The sequence below is a fragment of the Exophiala xenobiotica genome (assembly GCF_000835505.1).
Source record: "Exophiala xenobiotica strain CBS 118157 unplaced genomic scaffold supercont1.4, whole genome shotgun sequence".
Taxonomy (NCBI): Eukaryota; Fungi; Ascomycota; class Eurotiomycetes; order Chaetothyriales; family Herpotrichiellaceae; genus Exophiala; species Exophiala xenobiotica.
In genome coordinates, this window is record NW_013562491.1 from 3,863,904 (window position 1) to 3,889,226 (window position 25,323).

Below are 25,323 nucleotides of genomic sequence, written 5' to 3' on the forward strand. Positions count from 1 at the left end.
CAAACAGTGAAGTAAGGCATGAGATCGACCACCTGAGTGAAGACTAAGACAGGTGTCCGCCTATGAGGGGACCGCCTCTGGGAATAGCAAGTTCTTCTGTGTACCAACTTGCGGTTAAGGCGACCACGCCGCCTATCCTGCTTCGCCGTGGGTCACCGCAGGTGTGGCAGAGAAAGGGGTGCAGCCTCGTCTTGGCAGTCGACTTGGTAGCCAAGCGGAACCAGCATGGATGGAGGCCAAGGAGAAGCGCGATGGTGATGGTGACAAGGACGCAACCAACGGAATACGGAGCCAGGCACTAGCATTCAACCCAGCATGAGGATAGACGCATACCTTGGTTGATGTACTACGTAGGGTCTGGACAGTCAAATCAGAACCACTCGATGGGACTACGCGTCTCTTTTCCTCCTATCTGAACATCATGCCTCCGTCCACTACTATACTGGTGCCTGTCACGTAATCAGAAGCAGGACTCGCTAGAAACAATACAGCGCCACGTAAATCTGCGGGTTCTCCCCATCTTCCAGCAGGAGTTCGATTGATGATATATTGCTCCATCTCCGGAAACTGCTGGACGAGCGCTTCCGACAGCGGCGTCTTGATGTATCCCGGGCAAATGCAATTGACCTAAACGGCGTCGAAGTAGTCGGTCAGTAAGTTACCCTTTTCCTTTTTTTTCCTCTGCGGGAATTTGGAATTGTTCTCCGGAAGTGAGAGGTTTGCAGTTGGGATTTTTTACCTGAATGCCATGGACAGCCCATTCATTGCTGAAAGCCTTGGTCATCTGCAGCACACCTCCCTTGGTGGCTGCATAAGCCGAGACGTTTGTCATTGCGACAAACGACGTGAAGGACGCGATGTTGATGATCTTGCCCGGCCGGCCCAGCTTGATCAGGTGCATACCGAACTCTTGAGCCGCGACATACGCTGCCTTGAGATTGACGGCGAAGATCTAGAACCCCTCCGTCAGCCGCCGGTGATCAGTAGCCAAGTCCCCATGGGTCCATTCCATGAGGACTTTTGCAACGGCATTGCTCCGACAAAACGAACCAAGTCGATCTTCTCGTCGGTCATTTCCTCAATGGGTCCTCTCCGATTCAGACCGGCACAGTTCAGCAGTATGTCCGGGACGACACCAGTGCGCCATATCTTGTCGAACGTGTCTCTGAGACTCTGCGAATCACTGATGTCACATTCGAACCCGACCACTTTACGGCTGCCGCCAACAACGCTGCTGCGGATCGTCTCTTCTAGCCTGGGCTGACCGGGGTCGCCAGGCGGGTATATCGAGACGATATTGGCGCCTGATTCTGCCATGGCCAGACACATCTCTGACCCGAGCCCTCCGGTACCTGGTAAGCCCGAACCGTTAGCGTTAACATTCGGGGATGTGGTACGGAGTAGTACACCCTCGGAGCATACATCTGGGAAGACTTACCACCCGTCGCGATCACAGTTTTGCCCTCGAGAGAGAAAAGCTGCGATGTCGGTAGACGTGCCGACGTTGTCGAAGTCATGATGATAGCTAAGAGGCAGATGTTCAAAAACAATGCACCGTACACCGGAGCCTTCAAGACCAGCCGTTCGAGTGCTGCTGAACCCCATTGATATGGTAAATTAGCTGTTGACAAGATTGAGAGAGAGCCGAGGTCCAATGCGGAGAGCCTCGTGAGCTTCACCAAGACTCCCCCGCATATGGGCAGGTAGGTGAGCAAGTAAACACCGATATCTCTTAATGAACATCCAAGACACGAAGGGGGTGCCTTCTCAGCAGTCAAGAGCTGTGCGGAAGAGGGGAAACCAAGGGAGAGGTTGTAGAAAGTGGCGAAGGACATAGAACTCCAGGAATGAATGGCGGGGTCCTGGCAAGGCTGCGAATGTGCAGGGTGATCGTGCTGACATGTTAACACCGGCAACACTTGCAATTGTTGTCCAAGTTGTGGGTTAATTTTGTGAGCTTGATTACCTTAAGTTAATCTACTCGACATCATCTCAGTTTTGCTCATACCCTATCCGCCGGCAGTAGGAGCAAATCCAAACGACCCTCTTACATGTTCTTGAGCTTCTCTTCAGCAGCCTTCTTGCCCTCTTCGGAGACGTTGGGGTTGCTCATCGCTCTGTCAAAACGTCAGTGTTATAGCTCTCGCACAGCGCACGCGACATCCAACAAGCCACTCACGCCTTGTATCCGCGCGCTTGGTTGCCTGGGTCGACACCGGAGTCACTGCCGAGGTTGATATTTCCTCCCCGCAACTCCTTGTCGAGGACCTCTTGGGCATGCTGCTTCGCCTCATCTGACACATTGGGGTTGGAGATGGTTCTATGCAAATCTTAGCTGTCGGTCATGGAAAGAGACTAGCTACTGCCTTACGCCTTGTAGCCTCTGGCTTTGTTGAGCGCTTCTTCAGCACCGAGTGTTTCTTCGGGATTCGACATTGTCACCGGTCTCTTTGGATGTTTTGGCAGTGGTGTTTTTTGTGAGGTACTAGGTGGGCTTGGGGTTGTAGGTTAGCTGTCCGTGGTCGACTATATCTTGAACGGTCGTCGCTGCAGGCACCATGGAAGAAGACGTCATGCCACAGTGAATGTCCATAAGTGAAAGTGAAACAGGAGTCGTTCCAAGAATTCATACGAGAGTAGGATGCTACTATCCGGTCCAGTCACGATGTCGGCATCGGGACTATGACTTCAGATGAGATCATGGGCTATACGTAGTAAACACCACAAGACTTCGTAAGTCCCGACAAGCGAAGCCTCGTTCGACGGAGCCCGAATACAGAAGGCAGCCTGCACTCCGATGGTGCGTACCGAGTGGTGGCTCATGATTCACCCCGAACTTTTGCTGTCTCGATCCGCATCGAAGTGCTTTGAGGAAGGTACGCTGTCAGGCACTGCAATTGTAAGGTGTAAGAACATTCACATGAAGACGGTTGTAATGATCTGCGGCACCCCTGCTGGTTTCCGGAAGTTTCGGACTCGGTGCATTTGAGCGGACCATGCATCCGGTGCTTCGAAGTATAACGGAGTACGGAGTACCATAATGCTCAAGGGATGTGTTAGCGACGGGTGTTAGCTGTGTGGAAGCCTTTCCCACCTTCAGGAGATGATGTTGACCTTGTAAAAGCGGCGGTAGTTTCACAGGCTCAGGATCAGCCTCACCCTCGCCGCCAAGATTCCTTGCCAAGGCCTAAGTTGCCGCAATTTTCCCGAACTCCCACATTTTCCAAACTGCGCTTGCTTGTCGACGACATTGGTACTCGCTCAAGACAAACTCGCTCACTCACCGTTGACACGCCGATTTTTCCTTCCTACACACGAAGAAGCACCTCAGACTTCCCAGCAGCCATGGAGAACGAAAAGGGAGAGATTGTCGATCTGTAAGCAAATGCCCTTGAACCACCCGACGAACATTGGAGACATTGGCCCTGCGAAACCAAAAATTCCAAGTGATAGTCTGACATTTGGGTTCTGTAGCTACGTCCCCCGCAAATGCAGCGCGACCAACCGCATCATCAAAGCCAAAGACCACGCCAGTGTCCAACTCAGCGTCGGCAAGGTTGACGAAAACGGCCGCTACACCGGCGAGAACCAAGTCTACGCCCTGTGCGGATTCGTGCGGTCGAGAGCCGAGAGCGATGACGCCCTGAACAGATTGGCCCAGCGCGACGGTTTCCTCAAGAGTGTCTGGAGTGCTCAGCCTACGAGATAAAGAAAAAAGGCAAGGAGTGGAGTTGGATGTGTGGCCTGGAGGGCAGAAAAGTGAGGCAAATGATGGACACGACAGAGGCATTTGGCACGAATTGTCACGAACTTGAGTGGATGATTCGTTAACGGTCGATGGAACGCATGCTATTATTGCGACATCATAAGTGTCTTGCAGCATGGTCGCCTGCAAGGGTGATGCTCGGGCTTCAAGGATGGAGAACTTAGACATTGCCCCAGAAGCGAGAAAGGAAGTCCATCTCGGGCTGGAAAAATGAAAAAGGACAATCCCAATGGCACAAAACTTCCCGATTGCTGTCCCATGCTGCTTCGCTAGGACTTATAAATTGTGCCGCCCGTATCTGTGCTCTGACTCTTGACCTCGGAATGATCACAGCTCTTCAGAAGGCGGCTCGTGTCTCGATATTCGGCTTTGTTATGTACGATGTTCTTTGTCTACTTCCCCAGTCATGGAATATTGGTCTGAGGAAGCCTTGATGCGCCGGTCGTAGTTTAGATCCAACAACGTAAAACAAATCGCTCGCGAAATGATGGACACCAAGGCAAATTGACGGAATGGAGGTGGCCTCCCCTGAACATCGTGCTAGGTCAGAAGCCAAATGGGTATCATGTCTAGCCTTCTTTTTGTCTTTGTCTTTCTAACAACCTTCTCATCAGCTTCTTCTGCTTCTTCATTGGCTTTTGCATGCAAACGTTTTGTTCTTCATCTTTCATGGCACTCTCGCCACAAGAAATCTAATCCTTGTCGAGTCGTACAGCAGGATTCGTCTCAATAAAGTTGAGATCAACCTTGTGGCCAAGAAGCTCACGGATATTGTTGACACCGTACCTGCTCAGGGTTAGCATCCATACCAGAAGTAACGGAAGAGACAAAAGTAACTTACTTGATCATCGTCGGTCTCTCCAGACTCAATCCCCAACCGTATATCCGCATATCCTTGGGCAGACCCATTGGTTCCAGCATTTCCGGTCGGAACATACCACTGTTTCCAATTTCTACCCACTTCTTCAGTCCTTCATGGTAACTGAAGATCTCCATGCTGGGCTCCGTGTACGGATTGTACGCAGGCTTGAATCTCAGGTTTCTGATGCCCATCTTGCCGAAGAAGACTTCCATGAAACCGATCAGACCACCGAGGGTAAGTCCCCAGTCGGCAATGACACCTTCCACTTGGTGGAACTCTGCAAGATGGGTCTGATCGACAGTTTCGTTCCGGAAGACACGGTCGATTGAGAAATATCGAGCGGGTTTCGGGTCCAGTGCCAGCTTGTGTAGCATGTACGTCGAAATGGCTGTCGTGTGCGTTCGGAGTACCAGGCGAAGTGACTCCTCCGCTGACCAAGGATATCTGTAACCTATCGAGCCGAATTTCCCATCTTGGTGCACTGCTTGCACGTCATCCCAGTATTGCTTGTAGTCCAGCGTCTTCTCTTTCGACTTCGACTTTGTTCGTTTGTGGGTTGCTGGCAGCTCTTTTGAGCCAGGCGTTGGAGGAATAGGATCCTCTCGTGGAGGGTCGGCTTTCGCGGGGTCTGAGATATAGAAGGTATCTTGAAGGTCACGGGCGGGATGTTGCTGAGGGACGAAGAGGGCGTCGAAGTTCCAGAAACCAGTCTCGACATATCGATTCGTGGGCATTTCCTCGAAACCCATTTCAAAGAAGATTTCTCGGAACTCTTGTCGCACCTTGTTGAGTGGATGAAGGGCACCCGCCGGTGTAGGCGCACCCTTCGCTTTGAAGTTGTATGGCTTAAGCTGAACAGTCTTCCAAGCGCCGGATGCCAGCATCTCAGCAGTAAGATCCGTTTCCTCCTTCACAAACTCCGTCGAAAACTTGGGTCCTTTTGAGATTTTGAAGGTCACAGTCTTTTGGTCGACCACGTATTTCCTCTTCTTGAAGTCTGCCACGACCTTCGGTTTGTCCAACGATTTTGTAGACCGAATATGTTGTAACTGCTGCTGGACTTCATCTTCAATGTTATCTGTTATTGCTTTGAGAGTGTCCCCTTCTTTCTTGACCCATTTCTGCTTGAAGGCATCTCCTGAGCCGAATTTTGCGACATTGGCGTCACCGACGGCAGCAGGTAGATCTTTTAGCTTCAATCCTTCCAGCGCCGCTCGCACAGCCTCGAAGACTCTTGCGCCATTGCTCCCCTTCTCTGCAATATCCTCGCCTTCTTTGGTCAAGACGAGTTGAAGGGTGTCGATCTGCTCGGCCTGTATGAACTCTCGCGACCTCAATCTGTCGACCGCCGACTTGACTGTCACGAAACTGGCACCAGGAAAGGCCTCGGAGGTGAGGACTGGACCGTCTGCGGAAGCAAGGACCTGTAGTACCTGTTGCGTCAAATCCTCGGCCATCGTTGCGTCTGACTGCGGCCGTCTAGCCACAGATAGAGAGAAGCACGGCCGATGATGGGATTCAAAGTCGAACTCCAAGCAGACTTTCAGCACTCAATGTGTATCCGTGAATTCGCAAATATGACTCCAATTCTGGTGGAAAGCAAATGACTCCGCAGTTCATAAAGCAGCATGAAATATTTGTGAGACACCGGAGGCGCCGCTTTTATCACCGTCACGCACCGTTTTCAGCCTCCTTTCCCACGGCGTCCACCTCGATTGTATCTCCATCTCGAACACCGTATCTTGCTCGAGGAACACGTCAGTCTGACTGTCTACGATTGTCTAGGTAGGACTTGCTGCAGGCGAGGCAAAATCACAATCTTGCCAAGTGTCACTCGCTCGACCTACGCCACGCACAAATATGCCAGCCTCAATCAGGAAGGAAAAAAGAAGATTAGAAACAGGAGAAAAGCAAAGGATTGAACAAAAACTCCTCCCACAGTCCCTCGAAAGGGACCATGGGATTGGAAAACCAGGCGAACTGATTTTTGAAGAGGGTAACGCCGGACTCGAACACCCTGACCACCGCCTTCTCTCCGACATTAAGTGACCCTGTTTAAGGCGAAGGTTCGAACCCGGTACTTAAGAGGAACGGATACTGGAAGAGGCGGGCCCCCAGCACAGAGGTTCTCATCCATTGTTAGCAGAAATTCGAGGAGTTAAATATATCAACCATAGTTTTGATTTATTTGTTGTTTCGCCAAGCACGAGGTGAGGTGAAGTTTGGTGACGGGGCTGAAGTCGAGAAGCATCCCTGGGTCAGATGTTCTCGAGGCTGCATTGGAGACGCCTGAATAGATGACAGCGAGGTGCTAGGTCTGTTTCTTTGGACGTAGGTGGTGTTGCTCTCGAGAATTCTTGGTCTATTCCCAGTTCTATCGCGTCTAGTAAATTATCGCTGTATACGAACACCCTGAGAGAAATTCCGTACAAGGTCGCCGAAAACCGAATATGCCGAGCGATGATTTTTAAACCTTGTCGGCGGGAGCTTCAAAGGCAGTTGCGTCGAACCTGACAGTATCCGACACTTCAACTCTCAGAAACGAGCTCCCCATTGCCTTTGCTGGTTGCGAGCCTTTTTTCTCAATTAAGCCCAGCTTTTCCATGCGAAGTTCCATTGCCCGTTTATGCGCATCAAGGCCCTCACACCTTGCGAGCTCCATGACGGCGTATCCGACCTGTCCAACACCATGTTCGCTGACTTCGCTGCTAGTGATGTTCTTCATGAAGCTTCCCAAGTTAACACCACTGTACTGGCGCGCATATCCATACGTTGGCAAGCTGTGATTGACACCAGCAGAATAATCACCGACAGATTCTGGGGTCCAGCCACCCAAAAACACTGACCCAGCGTTCTGGACGTGCGGAAGAGCAGAGCGGGGATTGGCAGTTTGCAGGATCAAATGCTCAGGGGCATAGTAGTTGGACCACTTCAGTGCTTCCTTCATGTCGGACACTGAGATGGTGACGCTGTGCTCAATGGCGCCTCGTACAATGTCCACACGAGGAAGTTCATGTGCTTGCTTATGGACTTCATCCTCAATAGCTTGCAGCTCGCTTTCGCTCAAGTCAATTGCAATAAGCACGACCTGGCTATCTGTACCATGCTCTGCCTGACTCAGGAGGTCGCTGGCAACGAATGCAGGATCCGCGGTCTTGTCGGCAATGACCAGGACTTCTGACGGGCCAGCAGGCATATCAATGGACACAGCAGCGGACGTGTCGTTACTGACAATCATCTTGGCAGCAGTAACGAACTGGTTACCAGGTCCGAGGATCTTATCGACTTTTGTGATTGACTCAGTACCATATGCCATTGCTGCTATCGCTTGTGCCCCACCCGCGAGAACTATCGCCTCGGCCCCAACCCTGTGTGCGATGTATACAATCTCAGGGGTGATGGTGCCATCAGACCTTGGAGGCGATGCAAGGACGATGTTTTTGCAGCCTGCGGCCATGGCAGGCACACCCAGCATCAGCGCTGTCGACGGAAGCACCGCCGTACCTCCAGGAATGTAGAGGCCAACCTTTTCAATGGACCGTGAGAATCGAGAGCAGGTAACTCCGGGCATTGTCTCGACCACCAAATCTGATGATGGCTTTTGAGCGGAGTGAAATTTGAGGATGTTGTCGTAAGATGTGTTGATGGCTTTGATGGTTTCTTCAGGTAATTGCATGAGTGATTCCGGGAATGGAGCTTTCAGGACTGGTGACTTAAGTGACGTCGCCTTTTCAAATTTGTGAGTATATTTCAGGACAGCAGCATCACCGTGAGCCCGAACGTCGGCGATGATCGGCTGAACGAGAGACATGATCTTCTCGTTTGACTTTTGGGAAGGTCGCTGAAGGGCTGACTTGAGGGTGTCATCCGAGAATGCTTGTGAAGTTGAAAAGCGCTTGAGCTGTATTCGTCCAGTCTCTGTCTTGCCAGCCGGGTCTGAGGGCGATTTTGGTATTGAAGCAGCCTCCTTGACTTCTTCAGCTTGATGGCCATCAACACCGTTGGCATCAGCCTTTTTCGATTCTTCTTTGACCGGCTTTTCTTCGACATATTGCGGTTTTGCATCCCCCTTCCTTCTCTTGACCTTCAAACTCTTCAGGTCGAGATTTCGCTCGATGTCTTCCAGGGTAACGTCAGCAGCAATGCATCGAGCCAACGCGAAATAAAGCAGATCGGCTGCCTCTGAAGCAATATCTTCTTTTGTGGTTGCTTCACAGAGCTCATCGGCTTCTTCCTTGATCTTTGCATTGACAAGCTTAGGATCATTAAAGAGCCGAGCAGTATACGAGCCAGGTGGAGCGTCGACTTTTCGTTCTTGCAAGGTCCTCTGCAACCTTGACAGGCCAGCGGTCTTTCCCCAACATGACATCGTACCAAGGTGACAGAAACCTCGACCTTTCTGATGCACCCTGAAAATGAGGCAGTCTTTATCACAGTCAAAGCCGATACTGATGAGCTCTTGCGTGTCTCCACTAGATGCCCCCTTGTGCCACAGGCCACGTTTGCGGCTCTGGTAGACGCCCGTGCCAGTCTTGAGTGCTTCTGTGATGCTTTCCTTGCTGCTCCAGACAAGGCCCAGAGCAAGATCGCGCTCATCAACAACAACGGTGGCGTACAGTCCGGTCTTTCTGTCCGCCGTGGCCCCAGCAAGTACCATATCCACGGCGGGTATCAGCTTCTTTGCCTCTTCATTAGATGCATCGAAGGTCAAGATCTGAGACGATACAATCAAGGCATTCCCGGGATATTCATGGAGTATATCTGTGCCCTCTGTCCCATTCGTGATCCTTACGTAGATTGTCTGATCATGGCTCGGCGGATAGTTCCCCACCTCCTTCAGCACCTCGTCAAGATGTTCGTTGCCCTGGCCGCCATCAAAAGCCCACTCTCTTGTTTTCCACTCCGGATTCTCTTGGAGGAATGCCTTCAACTTTGCCAGGTCGGTTTTCGGATTGACGAGCGAGATTGTGAGAATGAGGCGTTCCGGAGAAATGGTAGGCTCTTGCGACAGGACCTTTAACTGCTCAAAGGTCACGAAGATTTTGGAGGCACCATTGTTCAGAACGTCGATGACGCTGTCCCAACTCTTTAATTTCCGCACGTCGAAATATATGGCAAGCTTCGAGAAGTTTTTGCGGAGGAAAGCGAGGTTAGATTCGAAGTTTTCCGGAGTGATTTCAACCAGACACTGGCCAAAGTAGGCGACTTGGTTAAGGGTCAGTCCTTTAGCTTTGGATCCGAGGGTCTCCTCTGGATCGACTGAGACGAGAAGTCCTGCACCCATGGTTGACTGTAGCACTCGAAGTAGGAATGATGTCGGGAGCAAGAGAAACCGCAGACCGCAGGAAGGACTCTCAACAGGTGAGTCAATGCACGGCGAAGCGGGGAGCAGGACTTCTTAGAAAATTTGGGCCCACCACGATAAGGATAAGCTCACTCAGGCCACGATTGGCGTAAGAGGAAGCTTAGCCGAAATGCATCAAATCGTCCCTTCACCAACCAGATTCTCTCGATTACCGCAGGATGATACGCGTTTGGCATGTGCAAATCATAGGAGGCGGAAAGACGGTATAGTCAGAGTCAGGAAAATGTCGATGTGCGGCTCATTCCAGCACTCAAGGCTGACGGGTATAAGTATGGGATGTGACAGAGTAGAGCATCATCCCAAACTCATCCACAGATGACAACCATCGATCAACCTTCTTCTGCAAGGCATCTGAAGGTGGCCCGGTTCGCGGCCAAAGATCGCTGATGAGCAGTTCACCGTCAGTCCAATGGCTTAATTGCTGATTGTATGCAGCATTCCACGATTGCCGCGTCTCTGCATTCCAGAGCCGCTTACTTGCTGGAGCGGGAAGGCTGGCAAGCTCTGTAGCGATGTAGGAGGGTGAACCTAGATGGAAATTGACAAGGTTGTCAAACAAGTATGTGGCAAAGAGCGTTCGTCGTTTGGTAGAAGCAACAATCCAGGACTCCCAGTCAGGACGAGTGCCGTTCGTCTCTGCCCAGCAAAGAGTGCCTCTGCCTGCGACGTCTCCTGCTAAGTCTTGGAGCTTGATCATAGTATCTTGTTCGATATAGTTCGTCCCGGATCTGTGGGTGAAGTAAACGATTATCGCGTAGAGTAAATAGGCCTGTAACGTTGCCAGAAGGTCCATATGACTGCACAGGGCACGCTTTTGCCTGGCGTTAGTCTAGAGTAGTACGCATTGAGAAGTAGGACTTTCCTGTTCAAACAGCCTCTTCATTTCCTTCTCGATGACTTCGCACACCATGCTTTCACTGCCGGTAGCCTGGGTCTTCCACATGCGTGATATATTCATGCAATTTGCCAAGGGTTCGGGTATAGTGGCTGCGGTCTGGGTCCAGTGTATGTAAGGTGGAAGAGCCTTGTCGTCAAGGAAGACGCCTGGGTAGGATTTGAAGATGCTACCGACGAAGGCCATGGTTGAAGCTTGGAATGGTTTCGGTGTCTGGTCTGCAGAGGGAAGTACGCTCTCCAGCCACCGGGCGCGGATCTGGTAATCGTCCACAGTACATATCAGTCGGACATCTTGGAAGTTGAGCACTTCTGAGTGGTTCAGGTGCGCTGAGCCTCCGTAAGCCACGACCACGCCATCATTGACTATATTGGTGGAGAGCACTGGTTTCGAGGCGTGATCCTCAGCTTTTGCATCCACGTACTCACAGCACGTTTTCCTGTTTCTGCATCTCGCGCATCTTGGTCTTTCCAGGCCGCACCTGACCTTGGCTTTCGAGCATAGCTTGCAGCTCTTCTTGCGGGGAGTATTAGCCTTCTCGCTCATCGCCTCTCTCAGGAACGCCCAGTTGCAGCGGTGTCGAGAGTAGGCGCCACAGGTGAAATGAGTGGGACAGGAAGACCGTGCGGAGTTGCGTGACTACTGAGTAAATATTCCGGAGGTGAAGGCGGAATAGACAGGGATAACGGCACAACCTGCTCCGACAGTATTTGGGGGCCTGAGATAGACTATGCAAGTTTGTCAATGAGGTACAACACCCCGATTGATGTGCTCTCTCTTTAACTGCTCGTCCTCAACACCTAAGCTCTTCTCGTGCGACTGTCCGATGTCCGTGTAATCGTGTTCTATGGAGCGTCTGGAAGAGTGGTAGGAGTTGGCCTCCTTCCGTCTTCGACTTCAGACCGGGGCATTCTAACGGCCAAAGGCAAGTCTCTCACGCAGTGCACTTGGCGAACGCACCATCCATTCAATCTACTGTTTTAGTCTCGAGGATCAATATATCAACATCGAGAGTACCCGCCTCAAGTTCGGCCACCAAACTAAGGGATGTCGTCCACGCATGTCTCGGAGCTCCTAACGGAGTTCCGAAGAACCTGGTGATTTTTCACAAAGCACGAATGCACTTCGCGATGCATATATAGGTGAGAGAGCCCGTCGCCATGGCTGATGGAACAGAATCACCAATTACAAAATGTCTCAAGCCAAAGGAATTCACGAAACAGGCCCAAAAGAGCCGTATACTATCTACACCACAACCCAGAAAGCCCTCATTGTTGCCGTCGTCTCCATCGCGGCCACTCTATCAGGGTTTGCCTCGAATATCTATTTTCCCAGCCTTCCACAAATAGCAAAGGACCTCTCTGTCACCACGAATCTGGTCAATCTGACGGTGAGTTGTTACATGATCTTCCAAGGCCTGTCACCAACCATATGGGGTGCCATATCTGACGCCGTCGGCCGACGTATCACGTACTGCTGTACCCTGATGATATTTCTTGGAGCATGCATAGGGTTGGCGGAAACAAGGAGTTTTGCTCAGCTGATGGTTCTTCGCTGCGTCCAAAGTACCGGAAGTGCCAGCACTATCGCACTCGGTGCAGGCGTGATCGGAGATCTCACTCAGCGAGAAGAGCGTGGAGGATATATGGGATTTTATCAAGGCGGCGTCTTGATGCCCGTGGCTATTGGTCCAGTTATTGGTGGAGTGCTTGCCGGCAAACTTGGCTGGAAGTCGGTCTTCTGGTTTCTGACCATCTATGGAGCAGCTTGCTTGATCCTTAGCGTTCTACTACTACCCGAAACCTTGAGGTCAATTGTTGGGAACGGGTCATTGAGATCGGAAGGCATCTCACGATCGATATTGGGCACCTATCAAAGAAGAAGGTACTTAAGAGCAGAGCAGCAAATACTGTCTCTTCAAGCGGGTCATAATCTGCGGAAGGCTATCGACCTCTGGGCCCCAGTCAAGATCCTGCTCGACCTCAAAACATTCTCCGCCGTCGTGCTTGTCGCAGTACACTACACAGTCTGGCAGAGTGTTCTCACTGCCCTTTCAACAATTGTCCGAGACCAGTATCAGACAACCGAAACCCAGATCGGCTTGACATTTCTTGCCAATGGCGTTGGATCGATTATTGGGACACTATTGGTCGGTAAGATCCTCGATTATGACTATCGCAAGATGTTACGAAAGGTCGGTGGCGATGACCAGCTCGTCCCCATTGAGAAAGCCCGCTTGAGGACAGCTTGGGTTTGGAGTGGACTGGAATGCGTATCAGTCCTTGTGTTTGGCTGGACAGTCGATAAAGCCGTCCACATCTCGGTACCTGTCGTCAGTCTCTTTGTGCTCGGATGGGCTGCTATATCTATCCAAAGTGCTGTCTCAACATATCTGGTTGATATTCACCACAATCAGAGCGCGTCAGCTACGGCTTCTCTCAATCTTCTTCGTTGCTTGATGGGCGCTGGAGGCACGGCTGTCGTTGGGCCTCTGATCGCAAAAGTCCAGACAGGATGGACTTTCACGTTGTTCACAGGTGTCATGCTTTCATTGAGTGCGCTCATTCTTGTTCAGTTTTTACGTGGGCCAAGTTCGCGTCGAAGATCGGATGTCGGTGCGAATGAAGCTCAACTCCGCGAAGACGGCGCTTGATACCAGTCGTTTCTTATGTATCCGGTAGCATATTGAATTTTAGAAGCATGCATGGCCAGAAGATTAAGTATTGAGCTCTGCGGCCGACAAGGCCGGTCACACGAGCGATCTGCACCGGAGCGGAACAACTCTAGTCCGGCCACGCATCCAGGCAACAACCAACGACCCTGACTGACAAATTCATGCCTACCTACTCCGTACCTTCCATTCCAACGATGACTAACCTCCAATGCTGTTGTGTCACAAACAAACACTCACCGGTCACACGAACAAGGCTACATAATGGAAGTTCATGATGACCCAGAGACGCACAGCGCCGGGAGCGATGAAAGTGACGAGGGCGAACAGCACCATGACGCGTCTGGGGGGACTACCAAAAAGCCGAGATCTAGCAGAGCGTGTGTCGCATGCCGAAGAATGAAAACCCGCTGCGAAATTGATGATGCTCTGGGGACAGCATGCAAACTCTGCATCAGAGCTCGACGCCAATGCATTATGCAAAATCTCCCTCGTAGGAGAAAGCGAAAAACCACGGAGAGAGTAGCTGACTTGGAGCGAAAGATCAACACCCTAACTGCACTCCTTGCCTCCAATGATTCCGCCATTTCCGCCGATCCGTCTCCAAAATCAGCTGGCGAGAGCACCTCCAGTCGCCACAAGATCCAGGGACCAGATCAGACATCAGATGAATCGCAATCATTGATTGCGAAGGCCTTACAACGAGGTCTGTTCGATTGGCCAGCCGCCTGTAAAGCATTCGATCGATACAGAAAAGAAATGTGTATTTACTTTCCTTTTGTCGTGTTCCCAGCTACTGCCGATGCCAATGTGGTAAGGGAACAACAACCGCTTTTGTTCTTCGCCATTTGCACAGTCGCCATGGCCACAATGAAAGGCCCAGTCAACCCGGAGCTTTGGGACATGCTCACCAAGGACCTATCACTACGAATCATGTATCGTGGAGAAAGATCTCTTGAGCTGGTCCAGGTGCTGCTTATCCATATCACTTGGTACACGCGAGCCAAAGAAATGCGGGAGCTAAACTTCAATCAAATGGTGCATGTTGCCTGTGCGATGGGCTTGGACATTGGCCTCGGCAGACGTTCTCACAAGTCCGCTCAATCCACCGATCCCCACCGGCTGGAGTCACTGGCTGGAAGGCGAGCGTGGCTTGGTTGTCACTATATGGGGACGAAGTAAGTCATAAGCATTTGTACTTGCGACACGTATGCTGATTTCATGCAGCATCGCCATGTCTCTTCGCCATCCGGCTTTCGTTCGGTGGTCGGTGTATATCGAAGAATGTTTGGACGTCCTCTCGTCGGAGACAGGGACGCTACCTAGCGATCGATGGCTTTGCGACTTGATTCGCATTCAGCACATTGCTGAAGATGCGGCCGTGGTGTTCTCGATGGATGACCCAGGCTCAATCATAAGCTTCAGAGATGTCAAGACCCAATATCAGATTGGCGGTTTCCGTCAACAGCTGGAACAGTGGCGGCGACATGCTCACAGCAATCTCCAGCAGGGTTCGTTGATGGTTTTTCCGTGCTTCTGGATATCATCATGCTGACAGGATTATATTAGCCTTTGTCCGGCATATCGAAGCCACCACAACGCTTTATGTTCATGAGATTGCCATCCATTCGGAACACAACATCGATGAATTACGTTCGCCTCTTCGGCCCCCTGGTCCCCATGAACCATCGAATTTCGATCAGAGTGCCTCACTGAACGACCTCCAATTCGTTCCAGCTCGGATCGAGTCTCTCTTCACTTGTCTTGCTGCTATTCACGAATGTTTCGATGCATTGCTCTCCATGGATCTCACTACCCTATGCACCTTGCCAAACTTCTTTCTGGTACGTACTGGTTATGCCGCCAGAGCGCTCCGAAAGCTTCTCAGCATCTGTGAGAATCAGGCAGCACTCACAGGACACTTTCAGATCAATGTGCAGGACCTAAAGTTTGACGAGTATATGACTTCGCTTATCCACTTGTTTGCGCGGATCCATGAAGAGAACAGCCATCACGTAGCTCGTGCATTCTGTCTGGTCATTTCTCAGATCAAGGCACACGGCTTAAGATCGCTGAAGGCACCAAATTTCACAAATGCATGCATAGATGACATACGAGAAATCAACGAAAAACTTGACAAAGACAGCGCTGCCCGCGCAGGTTTTACGGCATCCAATCTTAAGCAGCCAACTTTGTCGATTAGGAATACCGCGCGATCTGAGGCCTTGATGCCTCAGACGCCAGCAATGCCTGGAGGTCTTATTGCTGAACCATGGCAAATGGCACCAGGGCAACAGAGCTTGGGCTCGTTCAACAGCGCTGCACCCCAACCGGACTTGCCATTGTGGCTACAGGGTGGTACTAATGACTCGACCATGAGCGGTGACGATGTTTTGCAATGGTTCGAGCACGACTTTGCCTTCGATGACCTTGAAATGTACGGCCGCGGAGACATGAACTATTTAGCCGGGACAGCTGAATTCCAGCAATCATGGCCGACTTGACGGAACGGATATTGGGGCATATAATCGAGCTTCGTCTCAAGGTCAACGCATCATCTTCAAACATCACACTTCCCAAGCTGACATGTTTCGGCTCACCGCTGGCTCAGATTGAGATATGTTGGCACGTAATGCGCGAGAGAACGAAACTAATATTCTTGGCCAGCCACAACAGCATAGTGAAGTCGCAAATTTCAACACATTCTTCATGCGCAGGTAACAGTAGCGGACTCCACAACGGTGCAGGTTGACAGGAGTCGCAGGCGGCCGACCAGGTCGCAGACTTGGTCTCATGGTCCACGCGCTAGGCCACTCCAAGACAGCATCACGCCGATTTGGCTCAGTATTTCGCTGCCATCAAGTCTGTGCCAGCTTCCAGGATTGGTCGATATGCGGAATGATTGAAATTTTTACATTCACAGCAAGTATCTGTTATGCGCAGAAGGCTGCCTGGTTGACTGTGCAATCTCCTGCGATCAGGCTGACTTCTTTGCTCCTCGGGCTAGTTTCAAATACCCTTGCAAGTTGCTCAGCCACCACCTCACACCCCCTGCAGACGCAGGCACCTGAACTTCTGAGGATAACAAAAGATAATTCACCTGAGGGGACGCGGCGGCTACATCCTGGCTGTGCAACACTATCGGTGAATGGAAGCCAAGTGTCATAACAACCTGATAGCTTTTGGCATTGAACCGTCCGGTCCTGACCTCACTTGCACTTTCACTTACAGGTTCATGCCTTCTGCTTTTGACATACATCGCCTTCCTGTCTATGTCCTCTTTCGCCGCAAGACCAGTACCGGAATCCTGTGAGGTCTAGCACAGCAACAGGTCGCGAGGCACGTTCTTTCCGCGGCAGGTGCAACATAACGCTGGACCTTGCTGAACTCCTCTTCCACAATGGCTCTGAACGGTATGAATTGGACTTCCAGGTCTAGCGCAGCAACACCTCGGAGTCAACATCCGCTTCCGGGCAGCTTTTCAGATGACGACGATTCAACCGTTCTGTACAGTGAAGAGGACGTAGATGTACTCAAGAAATGTCAAGTATCCTTGGGCTTGAGCAGGAAATACACTCCTAAATGGCGTCCGAGAGATGCTTTCAGAGAGCTTTATCAGAACTGGTAGGTTGTCAACTTGCTTTCGGATTTCCCACAATTGACATTACCAAGGAAAGACGGTATACTGGCATCATTCGACCTGGAGCCGCGTTTCTTCAAACCAGTCATTGCAGAAGATGATCGATTCATCAAAATCACCGTCCACGCGCCTCGCTGCTCCAACGGCTCGAAAGAAGATGCACAACAGCTGATGGGCTATGTCCAGTTTGATAAAAATGTTGGCTTGCTTGAAATGACCAATTTTCGGGCTCGATTGGAGAGAGAGCATCTCGATCTTGGGGAGAGCAGCAAGAGAAGTGACCAAAATCTTGCAGGCTGTCATGGCGAGGGCTTCAAACTTGGGGCGCTTGTTATGTTGAGGAATGGCTACGCAACCAAGTTCGAGTCGAACTCGTTCTACTGGAATTTCAGTCTGCGTGGCGCAAACGTACGCACGACCTTATACTGTCAGCTCAATCCAAAAGCTCCTCGTCTTGTGCAGAAAGAGAGGGAAGAGTTCGAAAAAAAGAGAAAGACACCAGGGTTTCGACGCGGCCTCACCTCCAATATCTGGGAGGACACTACTGTCAAAGTAGGCAAGGTCAAGAATGGTGGCTATGCAATCTCGACGATCGATTTTCGCGCATGGATGAAAGTCGCACTCGACCTCGACATTCCCGAGAATGAACAGATCATACCCACTGACACCGGAGACCTCATTCTCGCAGAAGAATATGCAGGACGAATCTACCTCAAAGGTCTGAGAGTCGCTGGTCAAAGCTCTGCTAGGAATGACTACCGTTTTGGCTACAACTTCCATCATGGAGCAATAAGCAGAGACAGAGAAAGACTACTAGATCGACACGACGAAGCCAAAATGGTTGCCAGAATCTGGGAGGAATCCATTGTACTCCGTGGAGACGCCGTGACAGATCGTTACATTAAGTTGTTTCGAGATGATGATCAAGCACTCGATATCGCTTTACCTAACCAAAGTGTCTCTAGACTTGTCACGGACAAGATATGGAAGCGACTAAGACTCCAAAATCCCCTGGCGTTCTTCTTCTCGGAAAAGGAGGTTACTACGACCAATGTAATGACCGAGGAAGTCATTATTACGAAGGACCTCGGAAAGCAGCCTTTCAAGCTACCAAAAGGATTGTGGGAGCTCTTGAGAAAATACTCGCTAGCTCGCACGCCGCACGAAGAAAGACTCTTCGTCTTCTCGAATTCTCTGTCTGTCCCAATTCCCGATCATCCTTTCTGTGTTCAGGTTGCACGAGCGCTCACAAGCTCACTGAAGCTGCATGGAGCGTTACAGGATATTCAGGTCCAATTTGTGAATGGCGGCCTCTCGAGCATCGACGTGCTGTTCACCGAGGAGCGGAACCTGCTTCAAATCCACGGGAAGTGGCTCGACTACGCCAATATCCATGAGATAGCCGAGTGCAACTTCTTTCAAGCGAAAGGCGGACAATTGTCGAAAGATGATATATTCTTCTGCGACCATATCGTCCATGACTTATTCGAACTGCTGCTTGGAGAAACGCAAGGCCCATTGGAGCTCGACGCCCAAGAGTGTCGCAAGCTCCGAAAGATGGCAGCTAAGAGGCTTCATGAAATGCCCCGGCACGTCCAGTTGAGCGCCACAGAAAATGCAGGGGAGCTCTCCGTTCAGTGGGCGGGAAACCAGAGCAACTCATTTTCCGAGAGATATGGGGCAAACATCAGATACCTTGTTATCCTGCACAAGATGGGCATGTGTGAGGTGCAGAAAAACACTCTGCTCAGCCGGATTGGTGAGTTTTATAGCTGCGAGCTTTCCACATTGCTGACTTCCTCGCAGATACAACTAGGAATGGCGATTTGCATCAACATCGAACACGGACCACTGCAGTCTGTGGTTGTCCTGTTCAGGCCATTCCCGGCAACAAATTCGAGGCTGTTTTTCATGGCCTCGATCATCGCGAGGACTATTTTCCCATGGTGTCGCGATTCGAGGACAAGGCATTCTTTGGGTGGCCTCCAGCACCCGTCCGACCTACCGAAGCAGACATTGCGTCGTCATATTCCTCAATACCGACTCCCGGCCTTGACATGGAGCGTCTTTCTACACCTGCAAGCGAATCTGACGAAGAGATAGAGTCTCTGGGGGATGTCACGTACGATACAGGCGAGGGCAGTAGTTCCATTGAGCCGCAGTCCACGCCAGCCCTCTCGGTCGAAGTTCCACCGTCCAGGCTCGGTCGCAGCAGCGCGCCTGAAGCAACGTTCCCACACAGATATCGATCTCGCGGCGCGAGTGATGCCGAGGACTTGGTTGCCCGTGATCTTTTGAACCAAGATGAACTTGATTGGAGAGTATGGCATGAGGAAGAACTACCGATACAGTTCGCTAAGCTGCGCCCGAGTCGTGTACAAACCCAGGTAAGCTTCGCCTATCTGGGCCGATGCAGAGCTGTGGAAACCCACAAGCTAACAAATATAGCATGATGGAACGAGCCTATCTAGTCTAGAATGTGAACACCTGGACTACACTTTCGAGAAGGATGAATACGCCTGCATCTACAGCGGCCCACAAGGATTTGCCCGGCACGTCGTACTCGTGCATGGCATTCTTTCAATCAACACTTGCAGCGGGTTTGGCTACCGTTTGCTGTGCACCAAGTACTCTTTTATTGCCGATATGGACATCTTCAAGGCACCAACGTCGGCCATGCAAAACGCATCGGGTTGGGAGGCAAACAGTGACAAAGAGCTCGTGCTGCATTTTGGGAGCTTCGATCACATGGGATTGGAAAGTGACGCCGAGGTAATAGAAGTGACAGACATTGTGCGCGCTCATGGCCTTCACGATGGCGCCCTGTCAACTTGTGGGGATGGTGTTGAGCATGTGGTGGCTCCACTCTTTGGTGAGGATGGTACGGTTCAACATCCTGCGACACCCGCATTGTGCTCACTGACATCAAATTTTAGGCTCTTTGTTGTTCTGCCGAATTGCAATCCGCGGTTCCGAGGAATCTGGTACTGCGTGCCTGACGCCGCTAGCATCTCATCTCGTCAAGCGCGAAGGTCGTTGGAGACATTGCCGTTTCATGAATGCCTCAGCACCGTCAGTTTTCGATCTCTCATCAAATGTCCTCGGACCATCGGAAGGATTCTCACAGTCGGGGTTCTCCATTCATGCAGCCATGGGCTTCGATCAATCCAGAGACGTCACTTGGAAGGTATTGTACCTCCAATACCAGCTTCATCGTGCGGTGCTGACTTTCTAGCTTCGCCATCACACCAGCCAAGTATACGACGGTAGCTGCCATGCAATATCCGATGACTTTCAACTAGGCCGGCTCCATCCTTTCTCGACACCGGATCCAAAGCCCCCAAAGATCGCACTCCTTGCAGGAGACCCGGGAAACTTCAGATTGAACAGCTTGAACACTAAGCTTCCGACCACGGAGGAATTCTTGAGGCCCTTAACAGCTATCAACAAAATTGCAGAGAATGTCAACCCCGATTTCATCGTCTTGCTGTTGTCGCCGAGTGTACTCCATCCTCGTGCCATGACTGACTTTCTGTCAACCATCATTCAGTTGCTCGAAAGAAAGATGTCGGTCCATATCAAGCTTATACCTCTGAAGAATTATGGTCTTCCTCAGGATCGGAGTGTACTTACTGTGGTGGCGGCTCCCTTCTGCGGCCTACTTCCTTGGGAACCTTTCTGTGCTCCGGACAGCCTTCAGCCCGAGACCAACGTTGCCGATATGCTCCGAGACCTATCTTTCGAAAATCCACGGAATGTTCATGGAAATGGAGTTGGGTTCATCTGCTCAGCGCCTAGTCAGCTAGAGTCTGACCAGCCAGACTGTCGGGCAAAGCATGTCTATAACCATATGACGGGGCAGCGACCGTCTGTCGATGGCTCCAGTACTGTTGAATTAGGCTCCAGCCTGACGCTACATAACGGGACAAAATTCTGGGTACATCCAAGTAAGCTGTCATCTCAGTTTTATGTCTGACAGCCAACTAACGCCTCTTCATTAGGCCGAAAAGATCGAGTCACTGTGCGTGAACTTGCGCGCATCCAGGGCTTCCCTGACGACTTCGTGTTCTATGGACCGGAAGAACTGCAGTACGAGAGCGTCTGTCGGGCAGTGCCACCTGTGATCGCGAAGAAAGTTGCGCAGACGATTCGACGTGCCATCGAGACTAGGTCGTTGGCAGGGAAGGTGGCGAATCGAGGCGATCTTAGGCAAAGCAGTAAGAGAGCAAGAGTCGAAGATGATACGGAAGGAATGTGAAGATACGTTGAACAACCACCATAGTCAGCGGCCGTTATGCCTGGAGGGGATATTGAGAGGCTGCCGTTGGATGAATTGGAGATGCGGATGGCCAAATTGGATGGCAAGAAGACGGTTGGAAATGGGTGACAGCTTGTCGAACAACCAATTTCTGGCACAAAGACGCAGATTGCCATTGTTGGATTCCATTTTCCGCATTACGGTCACCGATTGGGACTGGGCCATCGGGCACGGCTCCGAATGTCAGAATCTCAGCTACAAGCGATTGAATGAGTGAGTACCATCATGTACCAATTGGAAATGGCCTCTTTCCCGAAGCATCCGTCATACTCGTACTGCTCCCACACATCCTAGTGGGGAGAGCTTACCGATACACATGTGCTTCGTCCTCGGTGCGGTTGCTGCGGGTTGATATCTCAGATCACAAATCCGCTGATTTTTTGCTCCTCGTGCAGCGTGTACAGTACGGGGGCCTATCATACGACATGCTCTTGGACTCTTCACATGCCATGCGTGCAGTATCTACGATGGATGACGATGGATGACGAGTTGTCGTGGCCTGAGTCCAGTGGGCCCCACATGAGGCCCTAGGTATGTACTGTGCACCCTCGTACCTGAACGGTCCGCACCCCGCCAATAGATAGGGCAAAGGGGAACTTCCCTTCATGGTCCGACATTCCCCCTTTCAGTGACGTCGAATCAAGCCGAACAATCCTACGACTACAGAAAGAGAGGACGGAACGTCAGCACTATATGTGACAGCATCCGGGACAAAGGCACCTCGGGAGACTCGACACCGGCAAGGTAGTAGGACCAGAAACTGAAGAGGAACAAAGGCATAGGCAACACATGATGTTCATTGGTGACGAAAGAGTGCAAAGTATCTAGCATCCGAGAATCGAAGATATGAGAAGCCGACTCCGTCAGCATCCAACAATCCCGGCTTCTCGCTTGATCTTCCAATCCCGCCCCACATCCATGCATCTCGCCGTTCTCTAGCGCGTCTGGGGAGATGCAAGCTAGATATTCTCAGAGTTTACCGTTCCCCCGAATTCCTCCTTGACTAGGTACTCCGTAGTCCTGGTAGTAAAAGCAACAAAGGGAACAAACAAAGGACATAATCCGTGACAAAGAGGCCGTGTTCCCCTATCCTCCGCGCCACAAGGGGGTTGGTTTCCCTCGGGCTATTGGCGTGTAGCTCGGACAATGCAAAAGGTGCCAGAGGGCAAGCATAGTAATGAAAACCTCCGTCGTACTGGTGTTGGGTACTGGTATCCATCGAAACAACAGGGCAATATGTAAGACATCATGGCTTGAATAGAAGAAGGATTATCGACGAGCACATGGTCAAGTCGTGCGCACAATGAAAGTCGTTAATAAAAGAAGGCATGTCGACTAGTTAGTTGCCCAACCTCAAGAACTGGGTGACCTTGACATCGTCAAGGGGCGAGGCGACTGGTGTCTTGTCGGTGACAGTGACAGGCAGGGTAGGTTCCTCGGCAGCGTTCGAGTCGGTGCTGGTGGTAGAGCTGGATCGGCGGGTTTTCTGGAGTGCAGGGATGAGCGAGTCGTCGGCGGGCGAGGCCAGGTCCGAAATGACAGCCACACGATGGGCGGTGGGAATGAGGGAGAGGAAGTTGTTGGTTGGGCTGGACATGTTGTTCGGTGGAAGCTGGGCAGGGATGTGGATGGAAGAGAATGTGTTGTGTGTCCGAGTTCGGGGTTGTCGAGATATACCAGAGTAGATGGAAGGCGCTCGGACGTCCTTTGTGTCGTACGTGCTTTGTTCTCTGGATGACGCAAGGGCCAGGGGACTATTGATGTTGCTCGGTTGAATGGAGGTCACAAGGTAGCCGGGACGGTAAGGTTTGGCTGTGATTACGTCGGTTGGGGCTTTTTATTGACTCGTGCTGACCGAGGAGATTGGTATTGGGGACGAAAAAGAATATTCAAGGTGTCGTCGAAAACCCGCCGAGTGTAAGGTAAAGTAAAGAAGAGTATGGAGACTGATTCAAACACGAACACAGGCTTGGACAGGACTGTACTTATAGACCTCCCACATCGTCCTTGAGAACCCGTGGCATGTGGTGGTTAGCTCAAAAGCACGACTCGGGGCAACTTACTGTCATCAATCAGCGTACGAGGAGGATTCAGGAAGTTTCTAGGACGAATAGGATCCTTGCTTGTCCCGGAGCAAATCGGTAGATACGAACACTGGTCCTTGATTTTTGGTTTCGGAAAAGGTGACGAAGGCCTCGAGAGTGCTGGATTTGTGATGCGTTACTGGTGGAGAGCAGCATGAAGCCGTGGCTGACCGGGACTAACCTCGGTTGGCGTGGCATGATCATCAGGGCACCCACATTCTTCCACCTTTCTCCCACACGACGGTGACCAGAGCCGGGGCTAGCTGCAAGTATCTTGTCTCGCTGTGCATGAACACTTCGTATGCAAAATAATAATAATGGCAACTTGTGCCCACTGTTGGCAGATGGCGAATGCATTGCTGGAGCCTTGCAATTCCCAGTTGACGCAATCTTGGCTGGAATAATCGAATAGAGCATGGGGGTTTGAGAGGGAGAGGCACATGCCAACATGCTTCACGAGGAGCAACTTCCATCTCGGCTTTCGCAGTTGGCGTGAATAATGGTCAGCCTCCAACGGAAGCAGAAGCTGTCACGGTCCGCTGAGGCTGCTTGTCTGAGCGCTGCGCCATCTCCGTGATACAACAATCCTGCAATGTCCTGACGTGATAGTTCCCTCGGTCCGGCTATGGCTTTGTCCTACCGAGAATGGTTCTGACCCTGGCCGCAGTCGACTTGTACGAGCTTACCTAAGGATTGAAGAGGAATGACTTGCTGGCAAGACTTTTGATTCGCAGTGAAATTATCCAACAAAATCAAGAAGATGCACCACGCCGAAGGAGGCGCCATGAGTGATGAAATGAAGTAATTCCTTGTAGTAGAAGAGGTCAAGAAGGAGCAGAACTGGAAGAAGCAATTTACAGGGCGATTTTCCGTCGAGTCGTGGGGCTTGGCAAATGCCTGCGACTTTTTGGTGTTGTAGCAACTGAACACCCCCCAACTCACCATCTTTATAACTTCACTGCCTCTTCCTACAGCCCTTTCTATTGAGATCAATGGCTGGAGTATCTCTGACAATTCGATTCGCCGTGATTGACAGATCCGTTGCAGCGTCTTGGTTGACCTGCAGCCGCCCAACAGCCCATTTCCTGGTTTGCGCTCCTGCAATTCCTCCCTGACCACCTCAACGACGCGGCGTCTTCAGCCTCGATCCCCATTGGCATACAACACTGCGTAGTCACTAGGTTTTGAAGTTGATCAAGTCGCACATGCGTGATCGACTCACCGTCACGAAAGAGCATTGTCTTGACGCTCGACAACCCTACAAGTCATGGTGCTGGAGCAGCCATGGGTTCGCCCTGTACTTGCCGAAAGGTGATTCTGGACCTTGTCTGTCACGCCAGCCTTTGCAGATGGTCAAGCAGAAGAATGAAGTGATGTGCTTATATTTGTTGGTTCAAAGAGCTGGGACCCGCAGCGTGCAGCAATCCATGTGTCTTCTCGCTACAGACCCGTGATTATTATCTTGCAGGTAAAGGAGGGATTGTCTTTGCAAGCACTAATGTCTTGACGTTGACTACTCATCTCTTTCTTGTGCTTCGCGACCCTCAATGAGCCGCGTCACAATGTTCCGCCGCGACGACTATGCGTCCTTACGCAGCATCATCGTTGGCCCGAAGCAGGTCGTCGGGACTGTTCAGGTCCAGAATCACGAGCAGGAGCACCGATCATTTACATTCTCCATGTTGCTCTTACTATGCTTCTACTCGTGATCCAAACACCAAC

At 51.2% G+C, this 25,323-nt stretch overlaps 9 protein-coding genes across 9 annotated transcripts; 4 read left to right on the forward strand and 5 right to left on the reverse strand.

Moving 5' to 3' along the window:
* Positions 1–394: 394 nt before the first annotated feature.
* Positions 395–1,517, reverse strand: PV05_07621 (uncharacterized protein; the record flags this gene model as incomplete). Its single annotated transcript, XM_013460462.1, has 4 exons — positions 395–627; positions 740–952; positions 1,051–1,352; positions 1,439–1,517. The coding sequence occupies 4 exons, from the start codon at positions 1,515–1,517 to the stop codon at positions 409–411; spliced, it is 813 nt and encodes a 270-aa protein (XP_013315916.1). The 3' UTR covers positions 395–408.
* A 448-nt stretch (positions 1,518–1,965) lies between these two features.
* Positions 1,966–2,720, reverse strand: PV05_07622 (uncharacterized protein). Its single transcript, XM_013460463.1, has 3 exons — positions 2,372–2,720; positions 2,180–2,320; positions 1,966–2,117 (listed from the first exon to the last, which is right to left on the reverse strand). Exons 1-3 carry the CDS (start codon positions 2,434–2,436, stop codon positions 2,048–2,050), a joined length of 276 nt encoding a protein of 91 aa, XP_013315917.1. The 5' UTR covers positions 2,437–2,720; the 3' UTR covers positions 1,966–2,047.
* A 520-nt stretch (positions 2,721–3,240) lies between these two features.
* On the forward strand, positions 3,241–4,101 carry PV05_07623 (40S ribosomal protein S21). Its single transcript, XM_013460464.1, has 2 exons — positions 3,241–3,377; positions 3,475–4,101. Exons 1-2 carry the CDS (start codon positions 3,346–3,348, stop codon positions 3,707–3,709), a joined length of 267 nt encoding a protein of 88 aa, XP_013315918.1. The 5' UTR covers positions 3,241–3,345; the 3' UTR covers positions 3,710–4,101.
* On the reverse strand, positions 3,833–6,187 carry PV05_07624 (phenylalanine-tRNA ligase, alpha subunit). Its single transcript, XM_013460465.1, has 2 exons — positions 4,608–6,187; positions 3,833–4,552 (listed from the first exon to the last, which is right to left on the reverse strand). Exons 1-2 carry the CDS (start codon positions 6,083–6,085, stop codon positions 4,459–4,461), a joined length of 1,572 nt encoding a protein of 523 aa, XP_013315919.1. The 5' UTR covers positions 6,086–6,187; the 3' UTR covers positions 3,833–4,458.
* A 622-nt stretch (positions 6,188–6,809) lies between these two features.
* Positions 6,810–10,042, reverse strand: PV05_07625 (histidinol dehydrogenase). Its single transcript, XM_013460466.1, has one exon. It carries the CDS (start codon positions 9,910–9,912, stop codon positions 7,096–7,098), a length of 2,817 nt encoding a protein of 938 aa, XP_013315920.1. The 5' UTR covers positions 9,913–10,042; the 3' UTR covers positions 6,810–7,095.
* A 1,605-nt stretch (positions 10,043–11,647) lies between these two features.
* PV05_07626 (uncharacterized protein) lies at positions 11,648–13,608 on the forward strand. Its single transcript, XM_013460467.1, has 2 exons — positions 11,648–12,030; positions 12,091–13,608. Exon 2 carries the CDS (start codon positions 12,291–12,293, stop codon positions 13,539–13,541), a length of 1,251 nt encoding a protein of 416 aa, XP_013315921.1. The 5' UTR covers positions 11,648–12,030; positions 12,091–12,290; the 3' UTR covers positions 13,542–13,608.
* Positions 13,609–13,823: 215 nt separating this feature from the next.
* On the forward strand, positions 13,824–16,063 carry PV05_07627 (uncharacterized protein; the record flags this gene model as incomplete). Its single annotated transcript, XM_013460468.1, has 3 exons — positions 13,824–14,737; positions 14,787–15,070; positions 15,129–16,063. The coding sequence occupies 3 exons, from the start codon at positions 13,824–13,826 to the stop codon at positions 16,061–16,063; spliced, it is 2,133 nt and encodes a 710-aa protein (XP_013315922.1).
* Positions 16,064–16,959: 896 nt separating this feature from the next.
* On the forward strand, positions 16,960–21,457 carry PV05_07628 (uncharacterized protein; the record flags this gene model as incomplete). The annotated part of the gene is made up of 7 exons (XM_013460469.1): positions 16,960–17,183; positions 17,232–18,958; positions 19,006–19,586; positions 19,648–20,080; positions 20,136–20,386; positions 20,435–21,146; positions 21,201–21,457. The coding sequence occupies 7 exons, from the start codon at positions 16,960–16,962 to the stop codon at positions 21,455–21,457; spliced, it is 4,185 nt and encodes a 1,394-aa protein (XP_013315923.1).
* Positions 21,458–22,856: 1,399 nt separating this feature from the next.
* PV05_07629 (uncharacterized protein) lies at positions 22,857–24,387 on the reverse strand (the record flags this gene model as incomplete). Its single annotated transcript, XM_013460470.1, has 2 exons — positions 22,857–23,329; positions 24,288–24,387. 2 exons carry the CDS (start codon positions 24,385–24,387, stop codon positions 22,857–22,859), a joined length of 573 nt encoding a protein of 190 aa, XP_013315924.1.
* Between the last annotated feature and the right edge of the window lie 936 nt (positions 24,388–25,323).